Source organism: Athalia rosae, chromosome 3, assembly GCF_917208135.1.
Source record: "Athalia rosae chromosome 3, iyAthRosa1.1, whole genome shotgun sequence".
Classification (NCBI taxonomy): domain Eukaryota; kingdom Metazoa; phylum Arthropoda; class Insecta; order Hymenoptera; family Athaliidae; genus Athalia; species Athalia rosae.
The window spans coordinates 749,621-774,648 of NC_064028.1; the positions used below are offsets into that span (position 1 = coordinate 749,621).

The 25,028-nt window shown below is 40.6% G+C and overlaps 1 protein-coding gene across 11 annotated transcripts in view; it reads left to right on the plus strand.

Moving 5' to 3' along the window:
- The window catches only part of LOC105685463 (RNA binding protein fox-1 homolog 2), a 95,160-nt gene that overhangs the window by 66,491 nt on the left and 3,641 nt on the right, over positions 1 to 25,028 (plus strand). For 4 of the 11 annotated variants that reach the window (XM_012399565.3, XM_012399561.3, XM_020852143.2 and 1 more), the window contains 6 exons: positions 5,547 to 5,601; positions 9,312 to 9,332; positions 20,545 to 20,695; positions 21,320 to 21,383; positions 21,576 to 21,608; positions 24,683 to 24,855. In XM_012399565.3, coding sequence (XP_012254988.1) covers positions 5,547 to 5,601; positions 9,312 to 9,332; positions 20,545 to 20,695; positions 21,320 to 21,383; positions 21,576 to 21,608; positions 24,683 to 24,855 — 497 coding nt within the window. Of the gene's footprint in view, positions 1 to 5,546; positions 5,602 to 9,311; positions 9,333 to 18,505; positions 18,654 to 20,544; positions 20,696 to 21,319; positions 21,384 to 21,575; positions 21,609 to 22,145; positions 22,167 to 24,673; positions 24,856 to 25,028 lie in introns of all 11 variants that reach the window. The other 7 variants (XM_012399563.3, XM_048653002.1, XM_012399564.3 and 4 more) reach the window with 7 other exon arrangements.

Below are 25,028 nucleotides of genomic sequence, written 5' to 3' on the forward strand. Positions count from 1 at the left end.
GGGTAGAAAAAAGGTTTTATAGAGAAAAATGAGGAACCAAAAAAAACATACAAAAAACGAGAGAGAACAAAAATGAAAGAGAAAGTGAATAAGGACGAGATGCTCAGGGAAGGGACGACGGAGATTTTGGAGTCCTTGGTCGAACTGGCCAGCCAGACGTCGCTCACGAAACTATGTGTCTTTTCATTGTCCCGTGTACGAGACGTATTAATTCTCGAAACACGTAACGAACTCGCACATCAGTGTGCGAGGGCGAGAGAAACGGAGAAAACGTCTTTCGATCGATCGTTAAATATTTTAATATCATATCGAAAGAAAGAAAGAAAGAAAATGAGAAAGGAAACAAAACGAGATTCTGTGCGGGAAAACACGAACAATAAAATAAATAATAAATATCAAAAAAAAAAAAAGCAAACGACAAAGTGATGAGAAAAATGGAAAGGACGGAACTGAACGGAAAAAGAAAAGAAAAAAACAAACAAACAAAACGGAAAACTAAATAAATAAATAAAAAGACATATGTAGAGACACAGACATTCTCGGTGAGAACGAACCGGCATCGCGCGGTGTGAAATATTTAAGGTAAGATCGCCGCAACGACCGCGCTCTCTCACAGAACACAGAAATATATACATATATACATAAATATTATATATAATTGTGATAACTCTCTTTTTATATAACTAAGCATTGTTATATACATCACATGCATACCTTGTTATTATCGTTGTCATAATCATCATTATTATTACTATAATTATTATCATTATGATTCTTATTATTACTGTTAATATTGTTAGTACCGTTACTATCATCACCGTTACTGTTATACGATTGTCATTATTTTTATTGTACAATTATTCGTTTGATTTCGTTTTTATATTTTTCATTTATTCGAAATATTAATTATCACGTTGACTTACGTTTGTTACACCTAGAATATCGAAATTCATTATTATTGTACGGTGATATCTGTATAGATACGCAGAGGAAAAAAATCAAAATATGTAGGTATGTGCTCGTACTATTGACGGAAAATCGAAAAACGCGATTGATATTGGATAAAAATCGAAATTCGTGGATTGTTTCAATTCAGTACGTTGAATTGGGATTTTTTTTTTCGTATTTGCGTGGCTGAGAATCGGCAAAGGGAGTTTAATTTTATTTTCTCCCTTTCAACGGGGTTAAAAATAGGGTTGACTCAAAGCGAGCCGACGCGCGGCCCTGAAAAATAAGGATGTGCAAAGCTCCGAAAATGCGGGAGTGAAGATTTTGGAGAATGAAAAAGAAGGAATTCTCGCCGCTAGGTCGTGGGGTCGAGTGATGTCGCCGCTTTTTTCACGAGAGACCAGCGCTAAATGTGCCGCGCGATGATGAGAGGAGGTTGGAAAAAAAAAAAAAAAATTTCCTCTCAAATAAGACGAGAAAAAAAAAATCGCGTACGTGCAGGTGACGGGAAAAAAATTTACGTTCGGGGGCCGTGATAATTTTTACGGAAAATACCTATACGTGTGGAAAAAAAACGAGGAGGAGGGGAACGAAAAAAATCATAAGAATTCGCAAAAGTATAACCCCGTTCAACGAATTAGGCAATAAAGACAAAGAATACGGATTAATTGCGAAAGTAGCTGCGATATTAGGGCAGAATCTTCACCCTTCTTTGCCGCTTTCCTTTCTTCCTTTATTTTATTATACTATTTTGTTTTTTCCTCGCGTTTTTATACCGTCACGTTTTCGCAGTATCCGTAACTCAGCTGGAATGTGTGCTTCGCGGGGAGTTTAATGTAGGAGGGAGCGGGGCGAGAAATTACCTCCGAAGCTTAAATGCGTAAGAAAAGTTGTACGTATAGGCAACTTATATCGTACCCCTAAGAACTCGGACACGCGCCTCTTTTCTCTCTCCTTTTTTCCCCTAAGGTTTCACGGAAAATGAAACCCCGGTGGCAAGGGTGGCGCCGGTACCCGAACAAAAACTCTTCCTCTCTTCAGTTATCCGCGTTTTCTCCTTCTAATTTGCAAAGCACCTCCTCGTTTCCGAATCTTCTCGTGCATCGAACGTTTTTCAAATTCTATACATATCTGTACCGTTGAAAGAAAAAAGAAAAAAAGAATTCCAATCATACTTTATATTTATTTTCGTCTCGTTTCAAGGTACATCTGCGGTATGAAAATATTTTATCTGTTTGATATCGAGAAATGAAATGTATGGATATTGAGAAAAAAAAAAAAATAACCAAAAAATAGAAGATCGATTATTCTCATCTGAATAATGAGAATACATTCTCACAACCGGTGGAGATATGAAACCGCGTTTCGCATTATACCCGTAAAAGCATTCGTCGTTCCAACGTTCCACGAGAAATAAATCTCTGTACTTTCGTTTTCATTAGACGGAGGGGGATGAAATATCTCTCATTTAACTTGCATAATCTCATGCAAATTATCAGTAAGAATTACTTCGGGATGAATTTGGTAATATGTATAAAAGCAATTTGAAAAATACGTTTCATCCGACTCAAAATCAACCCCCGACTATTTTCATTCAATTATAAATTGTACCTTTCGCCGACGCCGCAGCCACTCCTTCGATCGAACGATAATATTTTCTTTGAATTCACCGCACGTCCCGGACTCTCCTCGTTATCCCGCAATCGAGAATCGGGAAGTAAGAAGTGACGGAGGAAAGAAACTACGACCCGAACGCTAATTGCGACCACTCGACACGTTGTTCTCCTCGCGCGCGTATGTCCGACTGATAAAAATGTTAAATATTGATCTCTCGGCGAGATTTTACGTACATCGTTTGCACGCGGAGTTTTACCCTCGGTATCATCGCAATCGGAATCACAATCATCATCGTCGTATGCATATTAGCCGCATGTACGCCGTCGCCGTTAAATTGCGGGCCGTTTTACGCTGGCGTGCGAACATCGCGTCCGACTTATATACCCAGTTTGCGGTGCAGTTCCGCGATAAGCCGCGGCTCGAACATATTATACCCACCTGTACACATACGTCATCCTGTATAAAATCGCGATCTTTTTATAAAAAGTGCGGAAATCGTCGGGACATTTTTTTCCAACTTACAGCGTACAACGTGTACGCCGCGGAGCGAAATTTCTTTCGTGCCATTTAATCATCGACGACGACGACCTCCTTAATTAATTTATACGCGAAAACGGTGATCAGATAGTCGACGCTGTTGTTGAAACGGACGAGGAATTTCCTCGCTTCCTGTCCCGTTTGCGCTGAAATTCCGTTCGTTGCCTTTTTTTTTTTCGCCCTCCCTCCTCCTTCGGATCTCATTTTTTATTCACCACCCAGCGCGTTCGTGTCTCTCCGCGACCGCGAGCAACGTACGCGCGTACATCGTTCGCGTTTCCCTCCTTTTGCCCTAATTTTTCGAAGCGACCGCCCGCCCGCCCGCGCAATCCCTCCGGGGATGGTTTTTGGACCCTCGGAGAGACACGCGACTACTACGCGGGCAGCGCTCGCGTCATGCGACCGTCGTATTTCTGGACTCTTTCTCTTTCGTATCTCCTCTCCCCTCGGGACGCGTATTCGTACGCACTTGACACGGACGATACCTCGTACGCGTACGTAACGCGTACGGCTGTCGCGCGACTCCGAGGGGTAGTACGGTGCACACGTACACGGGGGGCGTGTGCGCTCGGATGTCTGATCGATAAAACGGAAACTCAGCGCCGACATTCGTGACCGCGTTGTCACGTGCAACATCAAGATGAATAATAATCCTTCGATGAGATTTTGCAAATTTATCGCAACCTTACCGAACACCCCACCCCCCACCCCCGTTCCTCTCCCTCCGTTATGTCTGTACGTATATCCCGCAAACGTACCTACGTACGAGGGATCTGCATAAATTTGACTTGCTAACCAACCGACTAACCTCGCGGCTCGAAGGAACACGTCCGCGACGCCGCGTCCCGCAGCCGGACATACGCCGTAAAATTTGAACATCCCTCGCTCGCCCCGTGTGGAAACGACATTCGTGCGTGCGTCGGGATCAAAGCCGACGACGACGACGACGGCGGAAGCGAAACTCGAAAATCGATTGAACTTTGGGGACGTCCGGTATCACGGTGAAAAAAAAAAGAAAACGGATGGAAAACGTGTTTCACATGAGGAGATCCTTTTCAAATGTATCGTCGCATATCCGATATGATCATATAGTAGTACGAGCACATAAAATATCGAGTAGTGATTATAATTTTATAACGAGTTATAATTTTATCACCTACGTTAGGTAGGGGAAAAATTTTCTGGACGGCAGGCTTCGACTCGAGGAACGAAAACAGATCGAAATGAAATTAATTTAATTTTTCAAAATTGTGTAGACTAATGGAGATTGAAATATTGGCATGCGATTCGATTTCCTCCGAGTCTCGGTACGCCACCGTATTTATTATAGATTTTTAGGGAATAATTTTATTTAAGGAGTTATTATTTTTTTGAATTTAGAATCGGATTACAAGCGACGCGATTCTTTTGGATCTTTTTTTGTTCATTTATTTGTTAATTATTTATGGCTTTATTATTTCAGACGAAGTAGTAATTTCAATTCTTCACTCGTTTTAATTGAGAGCTACATTTATTTCCAATGCGATTAGGAATCTGACGAAATCGCATCGTGGCGAATCTGAATTCAAGAAATGTACTTCGTGCAAAAACACCTCGGGAATATTTATCATCCGATCAACGATTCCCAACGCGAGAGTAACACTCGACTTTTCATAACGATGAATTCCCGCGGTATGAAGCAAAGTGATATCGCGATGGCGTGGAAATGTCTTTTTTGATTTTTAACATGTATTCGAAAATCGCACGAATCAATGGAATAATTAATCGTACACGAAATACCTGTCGCGCTATTGTGAAATGACGTGATTGCAAACAGCGGAGAATTGAATGACGAATTCGCACGCGCTTTTCAATATTGTTTGTCGAATTCAATGGGATTTCATCAATCGGATAATCGATACATATCTCGAGGTGCCGACCACGCGAACTCTCCTTTCTTTTAACGAGTTTTATAATTGAAATTTTAATTTACATTAATCATAATCGAAAATACGAATAATCTACGATCATGGTATATGAAATAGGTGCTCGTCGATCCGTCAAATTTTTTTTCGTTCAAAATCTTATAGAATGTCGATTGACATTGAAAGGAAAATAGGTCTATTATTTTTGCATACCGTGATCGTATATATTTCTTGTTTTTTTTTTTTTTTCTCTGATTCTTCGCCTTACATCATAGGATTCGCACACGATGGATTGCCAAGAATGCAATAAAAAATTGTCATTGAATCAATATTTCTAGAATCGATATTTCAAATCTGTACAACTACGTACGAACTTATATCTTGATGATTTTTTGGTTCGTTCGTTGATTTATTATTTAATTATGATTAGGTATTATTTTTTTATCGTCACGTCGCGTCGCGAAGTCATGTGCGAATCTGGAAATAATCATGTTTTGGCGAAGATTTCGCCGTACTAATACCGATTTGTTGAATGTTCAGGTGAACAACGCCACAGCGAGAGTGCAGACCAAAAAACCACCAACGGTGCCAAACGGTAGGTAGAAAAATATTGAACTATTTTTAACCCGATGAGAGAAGAATAGTTTTCCTCTCTCCACGAATTGTTGCAGTTTCTCTATTTCGTTGTTCGTGAAATGATTGTTTGTATTATTTATAAAATTCCTTGTTCAAAAATCGTGCGTCTTTGGAAATCTTATACGTTTATTGAAGTTCGTTGAAGAGAGTGAAAAAAAAAAAAAAATATATCTCTTCGGATATTTGCCTCGAATTGTACGACGCTATCGTTTATCCACACCGATCGCGCGGATCGTCGTCACCGGTATAAAATAGCCGGCTGCCTAATCCCGATTTAATTGTGTCGGTATTTAAGTCGAGCACTTAATCCAGATTAGCCAACTTCGAATTACTCGCTGCTAGTGCTGCACCGGGTTAGCCTGTAGTCTAATTCGCGATTCGATAAAAGCTCTCGAAGCACTTCGCTCGGACTGGCGACACATTTAACTTCACCTTCTATAATTCACTATTAATTTACGCCCCGACGGAAAGACACCGACGTGCGCGAAGATACGCTTCGCCGATTCGCGGATCGATAGAAATTCGGGCAACTCGGACGAAAGTAACGCTCGAACGTATACGACGCGTCGACGAATCGGGTAATTTCGATTTCTCCCTTTTTTCTCCACCGGACAATACCTCGTCTGTGGTATTCACTTCCGAATTAAACGCCTAAAAATTGTGCACCTTGTAATGCGAAAGTCGATATTCTGACGTAGAATCATTTTTTTGCGCTTGCGTGACAAAGTCCTTCTGGCTAGGAGCGGCCCGTTACCATCCTTTGGCGAGCTGATATCATTCCTGCATCTTTGCACTCGTATGCTCCCGGCTCTCAATCGTCAATGTTTGGTGTTTTTTATGCTGCATCGTGTTTCATCAGATGGCTGATAAAATTACGTTGGAATTTTGCTGTACATATTTTTTGTCACTCTCACCGTCCGTACGGTCAATTAAACTCCGGAAATTGTTCGCCGCTTTTTGCCGACGTCACAAACCACCGCTTGTCCGTGTTGCGAATTAATCGAAAAAAAATAGGGCAAAGAAACGACGAAGTTTTTTCCGCATCAGAAAAAGGACGGGGATGAGATGTACCTCGTTTTTCTTGTTATCATTATTAATACCGAGATGGGATTATATTTTTTCCTATGTAATAAAACACCGGCTGACGCCGGGAAAGCTCGCGCGTGCGAGGCGTTCGTATTCCCGTAGGTTCTGGAAAAGCTGGGACGATTTTATCGAGCGGTACTTTTATCTCATCTCGACACACCGCGTCGCATAAGTATACAAATATCCGCGTATGCGCTCCGCGGCATCTTCGTATTTTTCCGTGGTCCGAAAAAATATCCCGAAAAATAACGTCGGTCTTCCGCGTTGTTTCGGGTTCCACGTGCGCCTCGTCCGCGGAAAGAAAAGGCTAAGTAGATGCAAGAGGAGGGAAAAAGCACGAGAAATTGGTCGGATAAAAAGCAAACAGCTCCCCGGAGGACGATAGCCCCGGTCTTTTCGAGCGAACAAATATATTCGCTTTATCGCGAGGACTCCACTCTTTACCCCGCGTAACCGAAATGCTGCCGGCGAACTTTGTCTTTGACTTATTAATTTTTCCACCGTTTGCCTCCTCGTCGGGTGCTCGATCCTCGAATATCATCCGCCGAGATCCCGATGGACGGAACTCATCTCGAATCATCCTTTAACGCTGTTTAGAGAGTATAATTCCAATTAATTTCTCCTAAATAATTCGTTCCGGTTCCTCGAGTGCCCGCATAACCGAAATTAAGTTTCGTATAAATTTCATCCGCCCCGCGCACATCCGTCTTCGTCTCCGTCTTGGAAGTTGGGGAAAAAAGAAATTGAACCAGACGGCAGGGGAAAAACTGCGATGAAATATCAAGTATCCCGAGATTTATTAGATTCTTATAATGCGATATAGTACAACATTAATAGCTGCGAAAGAACAATGGGATTTGACGCTCGAGATTTTTCACGAGAGAAGCTAAATAAGGTTTACTTTTTCTCTCACGCTCTACTCTGTCTTCGGATATATTCTCTATATTAGTCAGCGAAACTGAGAAACCCCCTCCCCGCCGAATATGATCGAAATCGAATTCGAATCGTTGCGTTCGCCACCCCGACAACTTCCCTCGATTTTGATCCAATAACGAGCCTGAGCCCTAATAGTTGCTAATTGCCAATCTGAGAGACTCTAATTTTAATCACACGTTGACGAAATTGCCCGTTGACTGTCTTAATTACAAACGAGGGACGCGTCGCGCATCGGCAGACTCAGTCGCGACTCGTGATAACGCGTTAATAATTTGCATATTCGCCAAAATCGGGCGAAAAAGTTGATGGAATAATTCCGATGAATTATTAGCAGTTTGTCATTCCCTGGCGCTCCCCGGTATCGTTGAGATCGAGATTGATCGGTCACGCCGCAGCTTCGGTTTGTAGGGTAAGATGTTTGGAATGCTTCCAATTACGTCCGACTGCCAGAGAAGAAAGATTTAGAACGCCGGTTCCTATAGGGTTACTTTTGCACACCGTCCAGGACTACGTTTTGCCAATTTCTATATCATCGATACGCGGAAATACGAACGATTCCTCGTCCGCCGCCGCCGCAGCATCTTCGTCTTCGTCTTCATCTTCTCGCCGTCGGATCAGGTCGTGTATGGGGTATTCCGAACGCGTGCGATATGCGGCGAGGTATTCGAACGCCTCTAATGACGTGGTTATTGCGGCGCACTTCGTCGGACTATTTCGAAATATGGTTTCAAACTTCTGTTCACGTATATTATTTATAAACACAGTTTCGTAACCGGAATTATTATACGAGTTACGCAAAACTTTACCTTATACATTACACGCTTACCACGCGGCAACTGTCATCAATTTAAACCGCGAAATTTTTATCCCCCGATTATCGATCGCGTCGTACGTGACATCAATAGCTATCGCTGTAAAATTTCTTTCGTTTCAAATTGCATCTGCACGACTGCATAGGTGTACGTCTCGCATGTGCATTGATAATACTTTGCGCGGATTTCTTCGATGATCCGGTTTGCGAATTTTAAACTCCGTCGTAATTCCCGATTGGAAATTCACTTCCTTTTTGAAATTTCGCTTTCCATTTCTCCTTATCGTAGGCGAGGCTCGTGGCTGAAGACGGAATCGGGACTCCGATTCCGATCTGATTTCCTTATCGCGGCTATGCGGAAGTATAATTTAAGGGAAGAAAAAAAAAAAACACCTCAGGCAAAATTAAAAGCGAACGAAGAAACCGCGCGCGCCGGGGGTGTAACGATGCGAAAGATAAAATCGGATCTAAAACGAAGGAAATTCATTGTGTACCCGTACGTATGGCGATTGAAAACCGAAAGGATAATTTACATCCAAATTTGTTTCCTACCTAGATGCCACGTACGCGATACGCGCGCCTTTGGGTCGCGGATCGATCGATCCGATCCGATCGTTATTATCGTCAGTCCATCGATCGGCAATCCACGAGACCGACGGTTTCATTTTAATTCGTATCGTGTTTGTATGCCTAGCAGCATACCTGAGATAGGTCGCGTGTTCTTAGAAATTAAATGAAGATAGACCTTTGAAGATAGAATTGTAGATTTTTTTTTTTTCAATCCGGCGTTAATCGCAACGTGAAATTAACGCTATTTTTCCCCCGTTCTGTTTCAGTCTGCGTCCAGTGGCCAGAGGGTAGGTGCATCCATGACGTGCCCGAAGAGGCATTGATCACCCTCTACTCGGAGATAAGAGAAAACTGCCATGGTTTCTCTGCATAAAGGAGTTCCAACGTGTTTCGACTTCTAAGCGAGATATCGCTGCGAATATCGTTCGTCTAAAGTGCGATAATTGCTCTCTGCAATTATCTCGAGTTTCATGAATTTCTAAAGCCATAAAGATCCTCGTCAACTATAAGAAACTCCGCCGACCACGTCGATCGAATTCAAATCCAACGCGCGTTCGACGCTGTGAACATGTCAATGAGAATTCCAGTTTTTCCGCACGAGATCCAAAAAAGCAAAGAAACTCTCATAAGTGGTTATACACAGTATACGATATATAGGTAGATACGTTGGACAAATGTTTTTATTTGATTTTTTTTTTCTTTTATTTACGATAAAGGAACATTTTTTGTTCGTCTTCGATATTTCAGAAACGTTTTACATATCGGAACGGAAATTATCCATAGAGTTTAAATAACCCACAGCCACCACCGCACACCACGACCAAGCCCAACCAGATAAGTTGATAAAAAAAAAAAAACGAAAGAAAATGCAACAAACCGTTCGCAATTATAACGAATTATATTTACAACGAGCGTTGTCACCTCGCGTCGGTCTAACACTGACGATACGGCTGAAATGTTTCCAAACATTTCTTAATTTCCTTCTTTCAGCGATTTTCAGTGATTCTTGACGAATTTGTTCCTCAAGTTAAGGTGGGTCTATATATTTCTATTCGAACAGCATTTTAATCTTGCATATTTTCACACTCTGCTCGCATTCCCTTCGCTGCAACGCAACGTACAGAAATTGACTATGTGTATTTTTTATTTATTCATTTTTTTTTTTTTTTTTTTTTTCCACCGACCATGATTAGAAAATCTTCAACGGATATGACGAATAGATCATGTACCGCAGGGTCGCCGACTCATTTACCTCATGTTTGATCACACCCCCGTCCGATTAATTAATCGATAACAATATATTTGTTGTACGTTACATAGTCAGTGGTAGGCCGCCGCGGGAGATCGCGCCCCCGAACATCCGATGATTCGTAGATATATTTCGATATCGAAAATTTCTCGAAAAGAAAAAAATGAGAAAGAAATATCAGGTGTAGTATCTAAGTACATTATACACGAGTATGTGTGTTCAGAGTAAAAATAGACGAGAAATGAGAGTATACAAGTGACACGAAATATCGGGATCAAGGCGTCGGTCATTTTGATTTTAAAGTTTTCGAGGATAGCGAAAAAATGAATGGTATGACGTTGTAGTGTTTATTCGCGAACGGTGAAAATTATTCAATGCCCGTATAATCCTTGGCCAGAATGACTGACACTGAACACCTGAAATATTACGTGGAAACTTTTAATTTTAGCGAAACGAGTACAGGGTATAAAGTTGTCATTGTCATTTATTGATATTTTTTTTCTACGTAATTGAGAATACAACTTTGATGTTTAATTTATCTTTATAACGGTGCCATAATATTTAGATTATACAACCCCGTATACTCGGGGTTATATTTTGTCAAAGACTGATTTCATTCCGAGGTTTTATATTTATTTTTTTTTTCATCTATTTTTAGACACTTTTCTCGACTCAAGACTCGATTTACTTTATAATCTTTAAGGAAACTGATACAGGGTTACTTCGATAGTGAGATATGCTAAATGAATTATACAATATTATATATTATTGTGTGAATAAGTGATTAGTTTTTAGATTCCGAATCAACTACCTCCTACGCATACGGAATTCGATATGGATTCTATGCCGAAAAAAAGTCACTGCGATATAGGGTTTCGACCAGATGATCAAATGGAGAAAAAGAGTACAAAATTCAAACGAATTAGATCTAGAGACTAGATGTCGATTGTCGTACGTACGTATAAGATGCATGCTAAAATTACAGAAGATAATTGATTCATTCGAAACTAGAGTAGCCATATGCTCGAACCTTCGATAAAATATATGCTCATGTACTGAAAAAAATTATGCAAAAACAGAAGAGAACAAATTACATTCCGGAAAAATCGAAGACCGAAGCACGACGAATTTATTGTAGTTAACTGTCTAATCGACGATACAAGTGAAACGCAACAATTGAAATAATTATGCGATAACTAATTTTTTTTTTACTCATCGTTTTTTTTTTTTTCTACTTTGTTGAAAATGTGTTTTTACATTGATTTTCTTCTCGTTTCGATCAAACAAACAATTTTCGACTCTCAGTTATATTATACAATATACACGAGTACATTATACAACTACTTCTATTTCATTAAATTCCTATTGCATAATCGCAATAGTGATGTGGTATAATTCGAACAATGTTCGTTGTTTCAGTGATTCGAAAATACAATGAAACCATTGTAAGAACTTAGAAGAAAAATAGAAGTAGTCGAACGCAATCGCGACGATTAATTGATAATATTAAAGACTATAATTATTTGAAATGAATGAATTGATATGAGATATTTTTTATGAAAAATAAAATGACGAAAAAACCAAACAAAAAACGGATTACGAAAACTAATTGAAAAAGTTCCGAGTTGAGATCTTTTTAATTCTAGCATGCATTGCATCGGTCAGTGTTCGTGTGTCTCACCTGGTTTCTCGCTGAATGTTCTTATTGGGTCACGTATCACCACTGGGTGCTGCTCTCCAGTTAAATACGTTCTATATTATGCATCATTTAATTAATACGTTTATATACACACGTATATATATATATACCCACAACCTCACAAACGATATCTTTTTTCTTTTTCATTCCTCTTCATTTATCCGAAGAAAATACGAAAAACTCACAAACATACTACACAACACGCATAAAAGGGTAACTGTCGCATTTTACAGTTTGTTTCATCTTTTCGTATTTTTTTGTTCATTCATTTATCCGCTCAATCATGTACTTACTTTCTTTTTTTGATCTCTTTCTCGTAAAAATAACATCGAAGTTTTTCTTTTATTTTTATTAATTTTTATTAATTTTTATTAATTTTTATTTTTCATTCTTTTCGTTTTCTGTACAGGCTTATTTTGCCTGCGCTGTAATAATCACATATATCGCTGCAACTCCTATAGGCATATCGAAAACAGTTTCATACCTTTGCTGCCGTTAGAATTCTCCAACAATCATGTACAATTATTCCATTGCACGGTCGAATATTGTCGATTTAATATCCATAATGTATTGATTAATATAATATATGATTATATACCTAATCAACGGTGTCAATCTTTATATTGTCCGTCGTAACTCTGGTCAAAATATTTTGGAGAATCTCACGTTGTTTTACACTTTTCACTTCCACACGTTGATTCACCCGAGAATCGAGGGACAATGTAAAAAGCAAAGTGATAGCGTTCAACGGTTCGATTGTGAAAATAACTGCTTGATTTAGCGAAGGGTCCTCAAAGAGCTAGAAAATTTCATTGAGCAAATTGCATGCGATGTATTGCAAATCACGTACCCAAAAGCAGCTGGTATGCGGAGCGATTTATATGATAATGATTAGTTATAACTGTATATCGACGTTTAGAACCCAGATATTATGGACAATTGTCATCCGTATGAAAATTTCAGTTTTACTTCATTTCATCGATTTTTTCTTTATTTCGAGCAGGAGTTACCTATACATCGATTGTTAATGAAGCAATGCACTCTGTGTATGTAAATAGATATAGCGTTGTCATTCCTTTCCTCAATTTCGAGTTGTGATTTTTCATTCTCTTTCACCGTCAATATGCACAATTATTTCATACGTATTTTTTCCATTTTTGTCGCGTTGGAGAAGAAAAGATACGATCGATATTGTAGGAATAATTAGTCGTGTACAGTAGAAAGGAGAAGAGAAAAAAGTATGTTTAAAACAGAGATTACATATTGGGTGTGATTATGGATATATATATATATATATATAGAGAGATTATTTGTTTGTGAATGCGCTTGTTGCTGATTTTTCGCCAGAAATGCAAATGAATATTTTTCAATGAACCGTTCGTGGGATTTTGCAAGTTCAAAGTACAAGGGAAAAATCAACCCCGGTCGTTCAGTCGTCGACTGGCCGTATACGATAGCCTTTGGTTGATATCGATATTTCACACTTAATAATTGATTGAAACGATTATCCCAGCCGGTAGCGGTTAGCCTAGGGCTCTCTCTGTACACTTACGTATTCAAAAATTGCAATGGTAAAGCATGAGGCATATCTTTATTCATTTATTCGTTAATCTTCTTCGTACGTATTTTATACACCTATGCTGAATATGTGAGTCTTTGATTTTTTGCATCAAAATTCCTACTTTGAATTCGTTGAATGGAATTTCTATTCGATGGGGATACACACATGGATAATTGCGCGTATAGGTGTGTAAATTTATTAATCATCGTGTCTTTAATAATTAACTTTAATTGCGAAGTACCCCCCGACCCGCCCAACATTTATTAACGATTACCCGATTAATATTCGATTGGCATTTTATTGACTGCAACTAAGTAATATGTTATTATAATATTTGATATATATATATACATATATATCACACGCCATTATTCCTATTTACCTATTACTAGATCGATGATTGATCACCTTGTCGAATTTACCTTATTGAAAAAACAAGAACCAACTATCACTTTTTTTCTTCTTATTTTTTTTTTCCAATTGAGTAATGTTAATGTTAATCACATATAATATGCATTATATGTATAATATTGCTATTAGTTTATTTTTACTCGTATACATTTGTATACTTTTTTTTTTGGTTTTTAAGATACTACTATACTTTATCTACTTTTAATACTCGCTGTCTTTTATTTACTCATTCATTTATTCGATCATTTATATCGTTTACACTTTGTACCTCACCACCTGATGCGTTTGATTATTCATTTTATTTAATTTTATTTAATTTTTTTTTAATTTTTTTTTTTTCTCGTTTTTATTTTCCGTTACTCATTATTACTCGTAACTCGTTAGTTGTAACTTATTACTTTTATCACACGATAATCACGGTAATGTGTATACCCACTTGACTCGTTGACAATGGCCCGTGAAAGGCCCGTACCTGCCTGTGGTTGTGCTTGGTTGTGGTTGGAGCGGTTTTGGGAGAGAATTTTTTAATTGCTTTTTTAATATTATTACCTTTTTTAATTTGCACGTCTCATGTCGTGGCCTTGGCTTGCCTTCATATGAGATTCACCTGTGATATATATATCTGCGTATCCACGTTCGACGCGTATGCGTATCTATCCATATACGTATGTATGTATATACTTATAATATACACCCCACCCTCCTCCCTCCTCCCTCCTCCCTTCGACCATCGATCCGTCCATCCCCCTCTCCGTACGTCAGATATTTCCATCCACATTCATAGAAAAAAAAAGGAAAAAAAAAGGAGAACAATTTATTCATCGTTTCATATACCTACCTCTATCGTAGGTGCCCACCGTTCGTGCATTTTTTTATTTTCATATTTGTATTTTTGTTTCAGTATTGAAATTCCGATCAATCTACCCTCCATAGAATTACATTGTCGATGTCATAGTTCGAAACGTTTTACCACTGTCATCATCCACTCTCGTATGATCACATCAATAAGATATTTGTTCACGATCATGGCACGGTGTCTTAGTTGGCGAGATGAAACCAAAACAAGAAAACCAAAGAAAATAAACCTTGCCGCGAGTCACATCGGTCGACGTACCTACCCGTGCCCCGAATCGACTTTCAAATGCTATGGGAGGAAAAACGCGAGAATTTCTCCTTGAAAAGGTCGAGAGAAAAGCTTATTATTGATAAACGAAACGTGGGCACGGCGCGGTATGACCGACCGGTGATTCATCCGCATGGATCATTTCAGCCCTTCAGGCCTACTCGCGAAAAGTTGAAAACTTGGAACACCTTGCTTCTCCTCTAGAGATGTTATTACTATTATTATTATTATTATCATTAATATCATTACGATCGTTATTATTATTGTTACTGTTGTGCATACCGTGTACAAGACAGTTTTCATTTTTCTCTCTATTCTCAGCACTGGAACTACATAGGTGCATATCACACACAATTATAATTACTGTTCTATTATTAATATCTACCCATACATACGACACACATAAATTCCACATTTCACGAACATGTACGATATATTTCGTTCGAGAGTATTTCACTGTATAACTTATACTCGCGTTTATTCGAAAAATTGCGTACATTTCTTTTCTTCTTCAATAATTACGTGAAATTACATTTCAAAATATGTATATATACACATATGTGGTCTTCGAAACACTCGCTGATATACATATATACATATATACATTCATATATTATATACCTCTAGTGGTTTGTTAGTTTGATTTGTTACTTAGAATTTGGACACACCTCTAATTATTATTGTTGCTTTACTTGTGGGTTGTGCGAATGTGGTTCTAGTGCATTTGATTGAATCTCAGCTGTATTTAAATTATCTGTATGTTTCGTTTTTTTTTTACAGTTTTTTTTTTTTCAACTTTTGATTTTTTTTTCATCTTCTTTCATGAAACATGGTACATGCCACGTATCTAATTTTTCAGAAATATTATATCGTAACAAATTGGTTTCTCTCTCTCTCTCTCTCTCTCTCTCTCTCTCTCTCTCTCTCTCTCTCTCTCTCTCTCTCTCTCTCTCTCTCTCGTCTCAGTCTTCTGCTCTCGCGTTCGGAATGTACCTTTGGGGTATAATTTGGAGGGTCCTCAGTTTTATTCCTGAAGAATCCAAACTGCCGTTTATCGTCATCTCTGCAGCTATTGAGAAAACAGAAAAGACCAAAGAAATATAGAACATAAACTTCCTTGCGAAAATTAGTTCCAAGACTCGAGCGACTTGAGATTCTTGACTTTTGAGCAAAGGGAAAGGAATAGAGAACTCTTCCCGTTGGAATGTAGTATACACACACTTTGCGCAGAGGGAAGAATTACAATATGCGAGAGAAGTGAGAAAGGGGATACAGAGGAACGAAGAGAGAAGGAATCGAAAGAGCGTCGTGCAAGGACGTTGAGAACCAGCAGCAGCAGCAGCAGCGTCAACGACGCAGAGTTGGTCCAGGGGTGCCGCCGCCGCCGCCGCCGCCGCTGTTGCTGCTGCTGCTGCTGGGGCGGGTCTATTGATCGACGGGAAGAGCTGCTAGCTGGCTACCCTGCCGGTGACTCTCCCTCTTCCCTTTTCCCTATCCCACTTTCGTTCCCTCTCTCTCTCCTCCCTCCATATCCCGGGTGCTTTCATGCCTTGGCTCTAGGTATACTCTCGCCCTCGCCCACCTCGCCCACCTCGCCCACTTCTCCGGGGTTCAATCATATTAATTACTGGCGGCATCGCAACCCCCCCGAATTCTACGTCTCCTTGCAGATGCCTTTCTCCCTCTCCCTCCCTTCCCCCCTCCCCCCTCTCTCTCTCTAACTATCTATCTATCTCTATCTCCGCGTCTATAATTGAAGGAAATGAACTAGCTACGAACGCGAACTACTTGAACTGAATTATTGAAGCAGTTAGTCGCTACTTTTCGTTTTATTTCGAATCTGGAAATAATTCCTTCAATCTCCTTTGTTTTCAAGTATCGGCGTACGGCGATCACCGTCACGGGGAAACGCGTGGATTACGAATTATTCTTCGTCGGGGAAACGCAACTGTTCGCGCACATTCGCCGCTCGATTCTGTCGCTACTTTTAACATTTTCGAGTCAGAATGTTATTATACGTCCCTACAGTGTACGGGTGGGAAGTTTTGCGCCGTGTGAGCTAAGGGGGCTAATTTTATCGAGGGACTCCCGCGGGGTGATCCTCGAAACCATGCGGGAACAGAAATTCATTTATCTCCGTGGCGAACGACGCGCAGCGCGGCCAGACTGCCGGATCCTCTCTCTTGCCCCGCGTGGGCTGCCATTCCTGATTTTATCCCAAAATAGAGATTCAATTTTTTCCCCTCACCCGAAATGCCGCCCCCGCGCAACGACGCGACCGGGTGTTTAGCTATGTGTTAACCTCCTACGTTTTATACTTCGTATATATTTTATCCCGAGTGAAAAAATAAAATGGAACGATCCGAGGAAAAAGAGCACTCGACTCGTCCGTTGTAGAACGTTGTCGCGCACGTTCGAGGAGATCAAAAGATATTTCGGTAGCAAAGTTGTCGTTCAGACGTTTCGAGCTTCAAACGTTAAAATTTCACTAACCTACGGCGCAGAGCGATCGAGGGCAGAAAAAAGGGACATGGAAAAAAAGAGGGAAAGTGGATTACTCGATTCAGACAGATGAGCGTATATACGTCGTCAAATCGTACGTTCGCTTTTTAAAATCCTCGCGAAGATTATCCGATGAAGAATTACGGGAAATTTTCACGAAATTCGCCTTCTTCATTTATTCATCTCCGCCGCTGCGGCTGATCCTGTTCGGAACAGACGTCATTCTAGTTTTTTTCTCTCACGTTCGTACGTGGATTTCCCTCGGATTTCGTACCCTGAAAATCGAAAACGAAATGAGAGTTCGCGTGAGAGAGTGGGCAGAAAAAATCGCTTCGATAATTGAAGTAAAATCTTTAATGAACATCGACGAGCTCCGATTAAACCGATGGAATCAAATAGCTGAATTTGGAGAATAATTAAATCCAACTTCCGGCGTGCATGTCGTATTCTATAAAACTGACGTTCATTCTTCCCTTGATATTTTCCGCGATGTCGCTACTCCCGAATACCTCCCCCTCTTATATATTACAACATCCATGAAAGTATAATCGTGGTATACACGAATCGACCTCACCGCAAAATCGATGAGCATACGGAAAAGGTAAAAAATGAATAATTTATACATCATCCAGTGCCCACGCCCTCCTCTCCGCCTGAGACGATATTTTGCCGCACAACGTCCTAATTTTTTTATCAGACGTCGTTGAAAAGAAAAAAGGAAATTGTTCCCCCAGTTTCCGGTGCTCAGCGGGATGTTGTGCGGCCATTTTGTCGAGTGAGAATATGTTCAATGATACTTTGAACACTGAAAAAAAAAAAAAATGCATACGGAGAGAGAGGGGGAGAGAGAGAGAGAGAGAGAGAATCGTACACGATCGTATCGTAATTTTTGTGTATAATAATTTTAATCGACAGGCTACAGATTACCGGCGATGCCTTGGAGTTGGTTGGGGGCAGCGACTCCTTCGGCAGCGGCAGCTGCGGCTGCGGCGGCAGCAGCGGTCACCCCGTCACCCGCGGCGACACCTCTTGTACTCGCACCCAGGGCCGCGGCGAGACGGAGGTACTTGAAATATTCCTCTTCCTCTTCCGTTTTCATTGACATCATCTTTTGCTATAGTTCTTCTCCCGTCCCTCGCCCCACCCCACCCCACCCCCCCAACGTAATATCGCCCGATTATCTTCTTCCTCTTCTTGGTCTTGCGCAGTTGTTGTTGATGTTGCTGTTGTTCTTACTATTAACACTACACTGTTGTCGTTGTGTCATTATTTTCCGTTTGTGAAAACTGCACACACGCACAGAAAAAACCCCTCAGACAATATTGTTCTTCTCCACCTTGTGCTAAACTCACACCGCTCTTCTTAATACTACTCCTGAAAATGCAGTGAATCGGATTATGCGTTTCGTTGTAACAAAAACTCCCGGAATTAATAGAACCGATCTGAATGTTCTGCCTGTATGATAAGTTAATTTGCATTGCGGACCCCCTTGTAATCCACACATCGCTACATGTCTCTGGTAATTATTGTACATCCATCCACCGCAATAGAAACCACCACATCTAATGTATAGTTTTCTCATTCCTCAATGTCGAATACATTGTACATTAAATCGCACGCACGTGGGCACTTATGGCATATACTTATACAGTAGAAAATCGCACCCCCCTAATTGTCATCCGACAGTTGTTTTGCAAGAGCTAATTATTTAACAAAATCCTCGGTAGATCTTTTAACCGCTCGGTGACACTCGCAGTGCGCGAACACCTGCAATTTTTGTCAGTGTTACATTTATCAAGGACCTTTCGAAGAGATGGAAATTGCACGTGTGCCGCGCATTGGTATACACGCAGTTTGGTTGTCGTACTGAAATGGTTATTGAATATCGTTCGCTAATTTTGTTTGATGCTGTTGAAATACTCACCCTTAATAGATGTGTAATCGAATGTAACTCGACGAGTCGTGCCACGTTGCAGTTCGTGCGGAAGAGAAGGACCCCAAAAGTCGAGCCACATAACCCAGCTGTGTACCTCCAGGTAGGCAATGCGAATTCGAAACGAGATCCCGTCGAATCCGGAATCTCGTTAAATCCGACGGACGTAATTCCGTCCTCGCGTCAACGTCGCCGCGGTCGCCCTTCCTCTTCGATTTTTTTTTTTTCACCCCGGAACGCGTCGCAGTTTTTTGCGGGTAACGAGAACCGGAATGACCATAAAAAATGGTACCACGATTCCGCAGATAACGCAGAGTAAAATTCTCCACGTCGTCCGCTTGAAGAGAGCGCGAACTTCGCATCCCGTTGAATCGTGGGATGAGATCGCAATTTCTGCGTCGCTATTTTTCATCGTCGTCGTCACTCTGGTCCCGACCACTCCTCTGTTTTCCGATCGATTCGACTCGTATTTGGTCGGCGGTAGATTGAAACGCACGGAGGAACCGCTGTGCGTCGAACCCGTGCTCCTCAGCGATGATTTCAGCGGTTTCTCGCTGTACATCATCGTTATACTGCTCGTCGATTCTATGGAATTTATATCAGATCTCACTGGCTCCAGGAAATTTATTTTCCGCTTTTGTCGACGCCATCTCGACCACCAGGAATTGTGCCCTTGTCTGACCGCCAACGCGCCTCTCTGGTCGCCCTGTCTTTCTTCGCTTCCGGGGTGATTCCAACCCCCAGAAGTCCCGGGTTCCGATCCCATCTCCCGGTTTCTCGAGTTCGACTTTGAATTTCCCATGGTATTTTCGAACAACCGCAAAGAAAAGTAGAGATAAAAAAAAAAAAAAAACGAAGAAAAAAGAAAAACCACCCCGCCGAAGGAGCGCAGCAGCGAAACCCCAACCACCGCCGAAGGATACTACGCCGGTTTTCTCTGGCCTGCGGATTGTAAAGACCGAAGTTATTCAATCGACCCTCCGACATGAAAGGTAAGAATTTGGCGCTATGCTTGTTACAGCCGCCGCGTTAAGGGGAGTCGCCATTCAAAGAGGTAGAGTCGGAGCACGAACCGCGTTCCCTGCGGGTGCCGCACTCGCTTTGGCGAGGAATCCGAATCCTCTAGCAGCTGCTGCGGCAGCTAGTGCTCTTCATCCGGCCTTCGCACAAACGTGAGTATTGACCAATGGTAGAAATTATCTGTCGACACCGGTTGCGGTTCGCTTATCACTTTAATTTACTAATCGATTAATTATTCACACTCGCTTGATCAGGCACGTTGGAACATAATCGTTTTAATATTTATCGATGTCTAGTTATCGCCTGCGATGAAAACTCAAAATGCATTTCTGCACGTTTCTGGTCATGATTAACCCCACCGGCATTTTTCTAACCCTCGACCCTTCGGATCCTAAAAAATTCAGCATTGCTTCCATTTTCGTTAGAAAAAAAATAGTTGAATCGACGCAAACAAACGAACTGTCATTTTCTCTTTATTTTTTTCCCTCTATTTTTCAACTACAACCGCCGGATGTGATTCGTCGAGAATCCCCGCATTCAACGAGCCACCTATAATACAATCGAGTCTCGGGTCATCGTCGAATACCGTTGATTTTTCATTCGATTTCGCATCGCAATTGCTCCGAATTCGGAAGATTTGTCGAGGGCTACCTATAGCACGCACCGACTCCGATCGTCGGAACGTAACGGATCCCAATCACGAGTCGGAATCGGGAGATACTCATCCAGAAATCACGGTATTTTAATTGAAATTTTTTTCCCCCAATTTGTTTCAGCGTCTACTACGATCCCTTCCTAGCAGCGCACGCAGCGACGCAGGATCCCAACTATAGGCTGCAGGTAAGACTTCAAAATCCTTCGGGATTTCTTATGAATTGTTATCATTATTTAATGGTCGTGCGGATTCACGATTCAATAATCACAATAACGATATATCGTGACGAGGAGTAATGAGATGCGCATCATGCGTGCATACATATATCCGCTATGGTATAATGACGAAATAATAACGACGAATAAATTGGATGATAGCTGGAATGGCCGCATCAAGCAACAGCTGCAGACGTTAGTGTTACACATTATTTCGCAGTACATCGCATATTATGAAACCATAAAACCACCACCTCATTTGAAATTCGTCGGAAATATTTACTTTCGCCGTCGATGATCGTTCTATTAAATTCAGCTCTCCCCCATCGTATAACGATTTATTTATTCACAACGCAAGAATCATTAATCACATTACACCCGAAGCATTAACGCACATCGTATCATGTACCATCGTATCTTTCACGTCATTTATTTCTCACCCAGTGATGCTTTCTGAAAATTGGGAAAACGGAAGTGATGCTCCGACAAACGATCGTATCCCGTGCATTTGTGTTCGTCATATCACCCGCATCTTGTGCATTTTTGAAGATCGTTTGAAAAAAAAAACAAAAAAAAAAACAATCAAGTGAAAGAGAAAATGATTTGTCGATAATTTGTGTCCGGTAGAGAGGTGGTCATCCCTCTCCATGTATTTGCAGTATAGGGATATTGATAACAAAACTTGGTGCAGTTTGATACCCAAACGATTCAGGATTGCCGTTTGTGTTTCAGGCAAAATCGCCCGCTATGGAGGTAGGAATTTTACGGCCTGAAATTGTATTTTTATCAGTATATATTTTTCATTGTATCATTATTTTTCTATTTATTCATTCATCTTTTTACTTTTTATTATTCATATTTTCTCGTTGTCACGATTGAGAGTCAATGACGATTATTTTCCGCTGCGAGCGTATAAAGTGTTTATTGGTTTTTTCATCTATCGATGAATAAATTAACGAGTCAATTGAAACGATTGTTATCTCAATTTTTTTCACTTTTCGTTGAAAATTGCTAAATATATTCATTTGTACGCGTGCATGTGCAATTTTACTACCTTAACGTGATACGGAGACTATACAAATTATAGAAACTTGCTGTAATACATTTTCTATTTTGTCATCGCAGTGTTTACAGTCATTACTCTTTATTATCTTGTTTTTTTACAATTCTGTTGAATTAGTTTGTTTTTTTTTTCGCCTATTTTTACGTTATTCTTCTGGTTTTATTATTCCTCTGAATTTTTATAATAATCAATTTAGTGATTTTTAGATTTATTTATTTTTTACTGACACCTCGCTTCATAGTATATTGTTGGCCTGTAAAATATGTCGTAAATAGCCGTATAGAATACATAGAAAAATCATTCATACATTGTGCGAAATTCTTGCGAATCGATCATACGTTACACGGGAAAATTGTCCGACTCTTTCGAAAGTGCCGCGGTAAAAAATATCCACCCCATTTTCTTTGGGCTTGTACTATCGTCGTAAGTAGTTTCCTCGGTTGTATCGACATCCCTAAATTTTCTTGCGACGTGTAACACCGCGCCGTTATAGCCCACCGCAGCCTTCGACATTCATTCGACCCTCCGGGGAATCCCGAAACTAGCCCATATACCTACGGTGTATAAATACGACTGCGAGCAACTCTCGCGGCCGCGCCCTTTCCTCAAAATTGTTATTGTTGTTCTTGTTGTTCTACCTTTGGGTTTCTCGACCGCGACTGTTTCGCTCTGCGGTTATACCTCCGAAACCGAGGGATGGATCAAAGTCCACACGTTCGTATCATTCGCGAAATATCTAGGTAGATTTTGACTATGTCTGATTATTCTATACCCTGCACCGGAAATTTCAACTATTCGAAGCTCGCTGCGCAGGAGCTTCTCCGTGCTTTTGAGTTCGATAAACTTTTAATTATAACGAGAAAAATAACAGCACCGTTGAGTAATGATTCGGGTCACTCGTTGTATTACAAATCGCACCTCGATCTCTAGCGCAGTAATACCAGTTTGTCCGGTTGATAATTCCTCCTAGATTTATTAGTTTTGCTTTCTACTGTGGTTTACACCGCACCGGATTGACTCTCGTTCATATGATACGTTTATAGAGCAAACGGACGTAGAAAACTACCGCGAGAATGAATACGTTTAAACCTTGCTGTAATCACGAACAAAGTTTAACTTCACCCCCTCGATGAAATTCTCATCGTTTATTATCAGTTGACTGCGATCCATTTTTCAATACAGACAAGAGCAGATTTATTCCACGATATTCGAATCGAGCGTTTTCGTTTCCATTATTTCTTTCATGTACGTGTGATTTTAAATCGGACAAGGGCGTATGATCGTAATGTATATAATATGTAGGTACAGCGTAGATGGGGGTAGATCAGAGAAGCTAATCATATCCGGTATTTGGTAAATTGCAGTAACGTAACAATATTTATCAATCATGATACAGGCTCGCACTGTGGCAATGTATTTTTCAAACTTGATTATTTATTATTATCATTGTTATTATTATATTTTTAAATTTTTATCGATCCGTTACCCCGATACATGAATAACATAATTAGGAATGACTGCACCCTGTTTTGGGTATTACATAATTCATACTTGCATGCAACTGGAACACATAAAAAGTCAGAAATCACTCACTGTATACCACCATTGTTATCATTATCATCGTCAATGCACACATACCTTCCTCAACCCGACGATTCAACTCGGAAAAATTAAGCAACAGTTTTATTTTTTGATTTCAAGAATATTCTCAAAAGCAATCCTTTTATCTCTTTCTTTTTTTCGGTTCGTACGGAATTCGAGCGTTAGCGACTCTTCGCGATGATTTGTTCCAAAAAAATTATATAAAAAAATTGTCCCGTTGCATCAGTTCGGAAACTCATACCTCTCGTCTCTCGGAATATGCATAGAGATAGAAGGATATCGAAAATTTTTCCAAAAAGCATAAAGCATAAATGCAAACGTATGTGTAATCAAATCGAATCAACGATGCACGGTATTTGCGAATCCTCCTGTTTTTGCCAAAGTGGAGGAAAAACGAAGACCTGAAATATCAGCAAACGTAGAGTACGGTACAATTTCCACCTGGTGCATACGTATGATATAATATACGAGGTAGAGAGTGTGTATCATCATCACCCTGGTATGTGCGCGTTACGTCACCGTCACCCATTCGTTGTGTCGCATATCAGAGTTAATTAGTTCTTGAGCTTGCTTGAGCTTGCATGGCGGGATGTGGATGTTACAGGCAGCTGCAGCGGCAGCAGCAGCAGCTTCTTCTCCGCTCCTGAAGACCCCACTTTCGACGTCTCAACAGGCGACTTACGCGGCAGCGGCAACGTATACGGCGGTAGCCGCAAGAGCGTACGGAGCGGCAGCGGCTGCGGCTCAACCCGTCGCAGGATACGCAGCGGTTGCCGGGTGAGTTCAATTTCAGCTGGGAAAATTCATTTCGATCGTAATTCGGTGGGAATACAGCCGTCCGTTCATCCCTGAATGAAATTTATGACGAAACCCTGGTTATTATTATTTTGCTTTGAATGAAGGAATATTTTGACCGATTGTATTGCAGGCCACAAAGAGGTCGGGCTTTA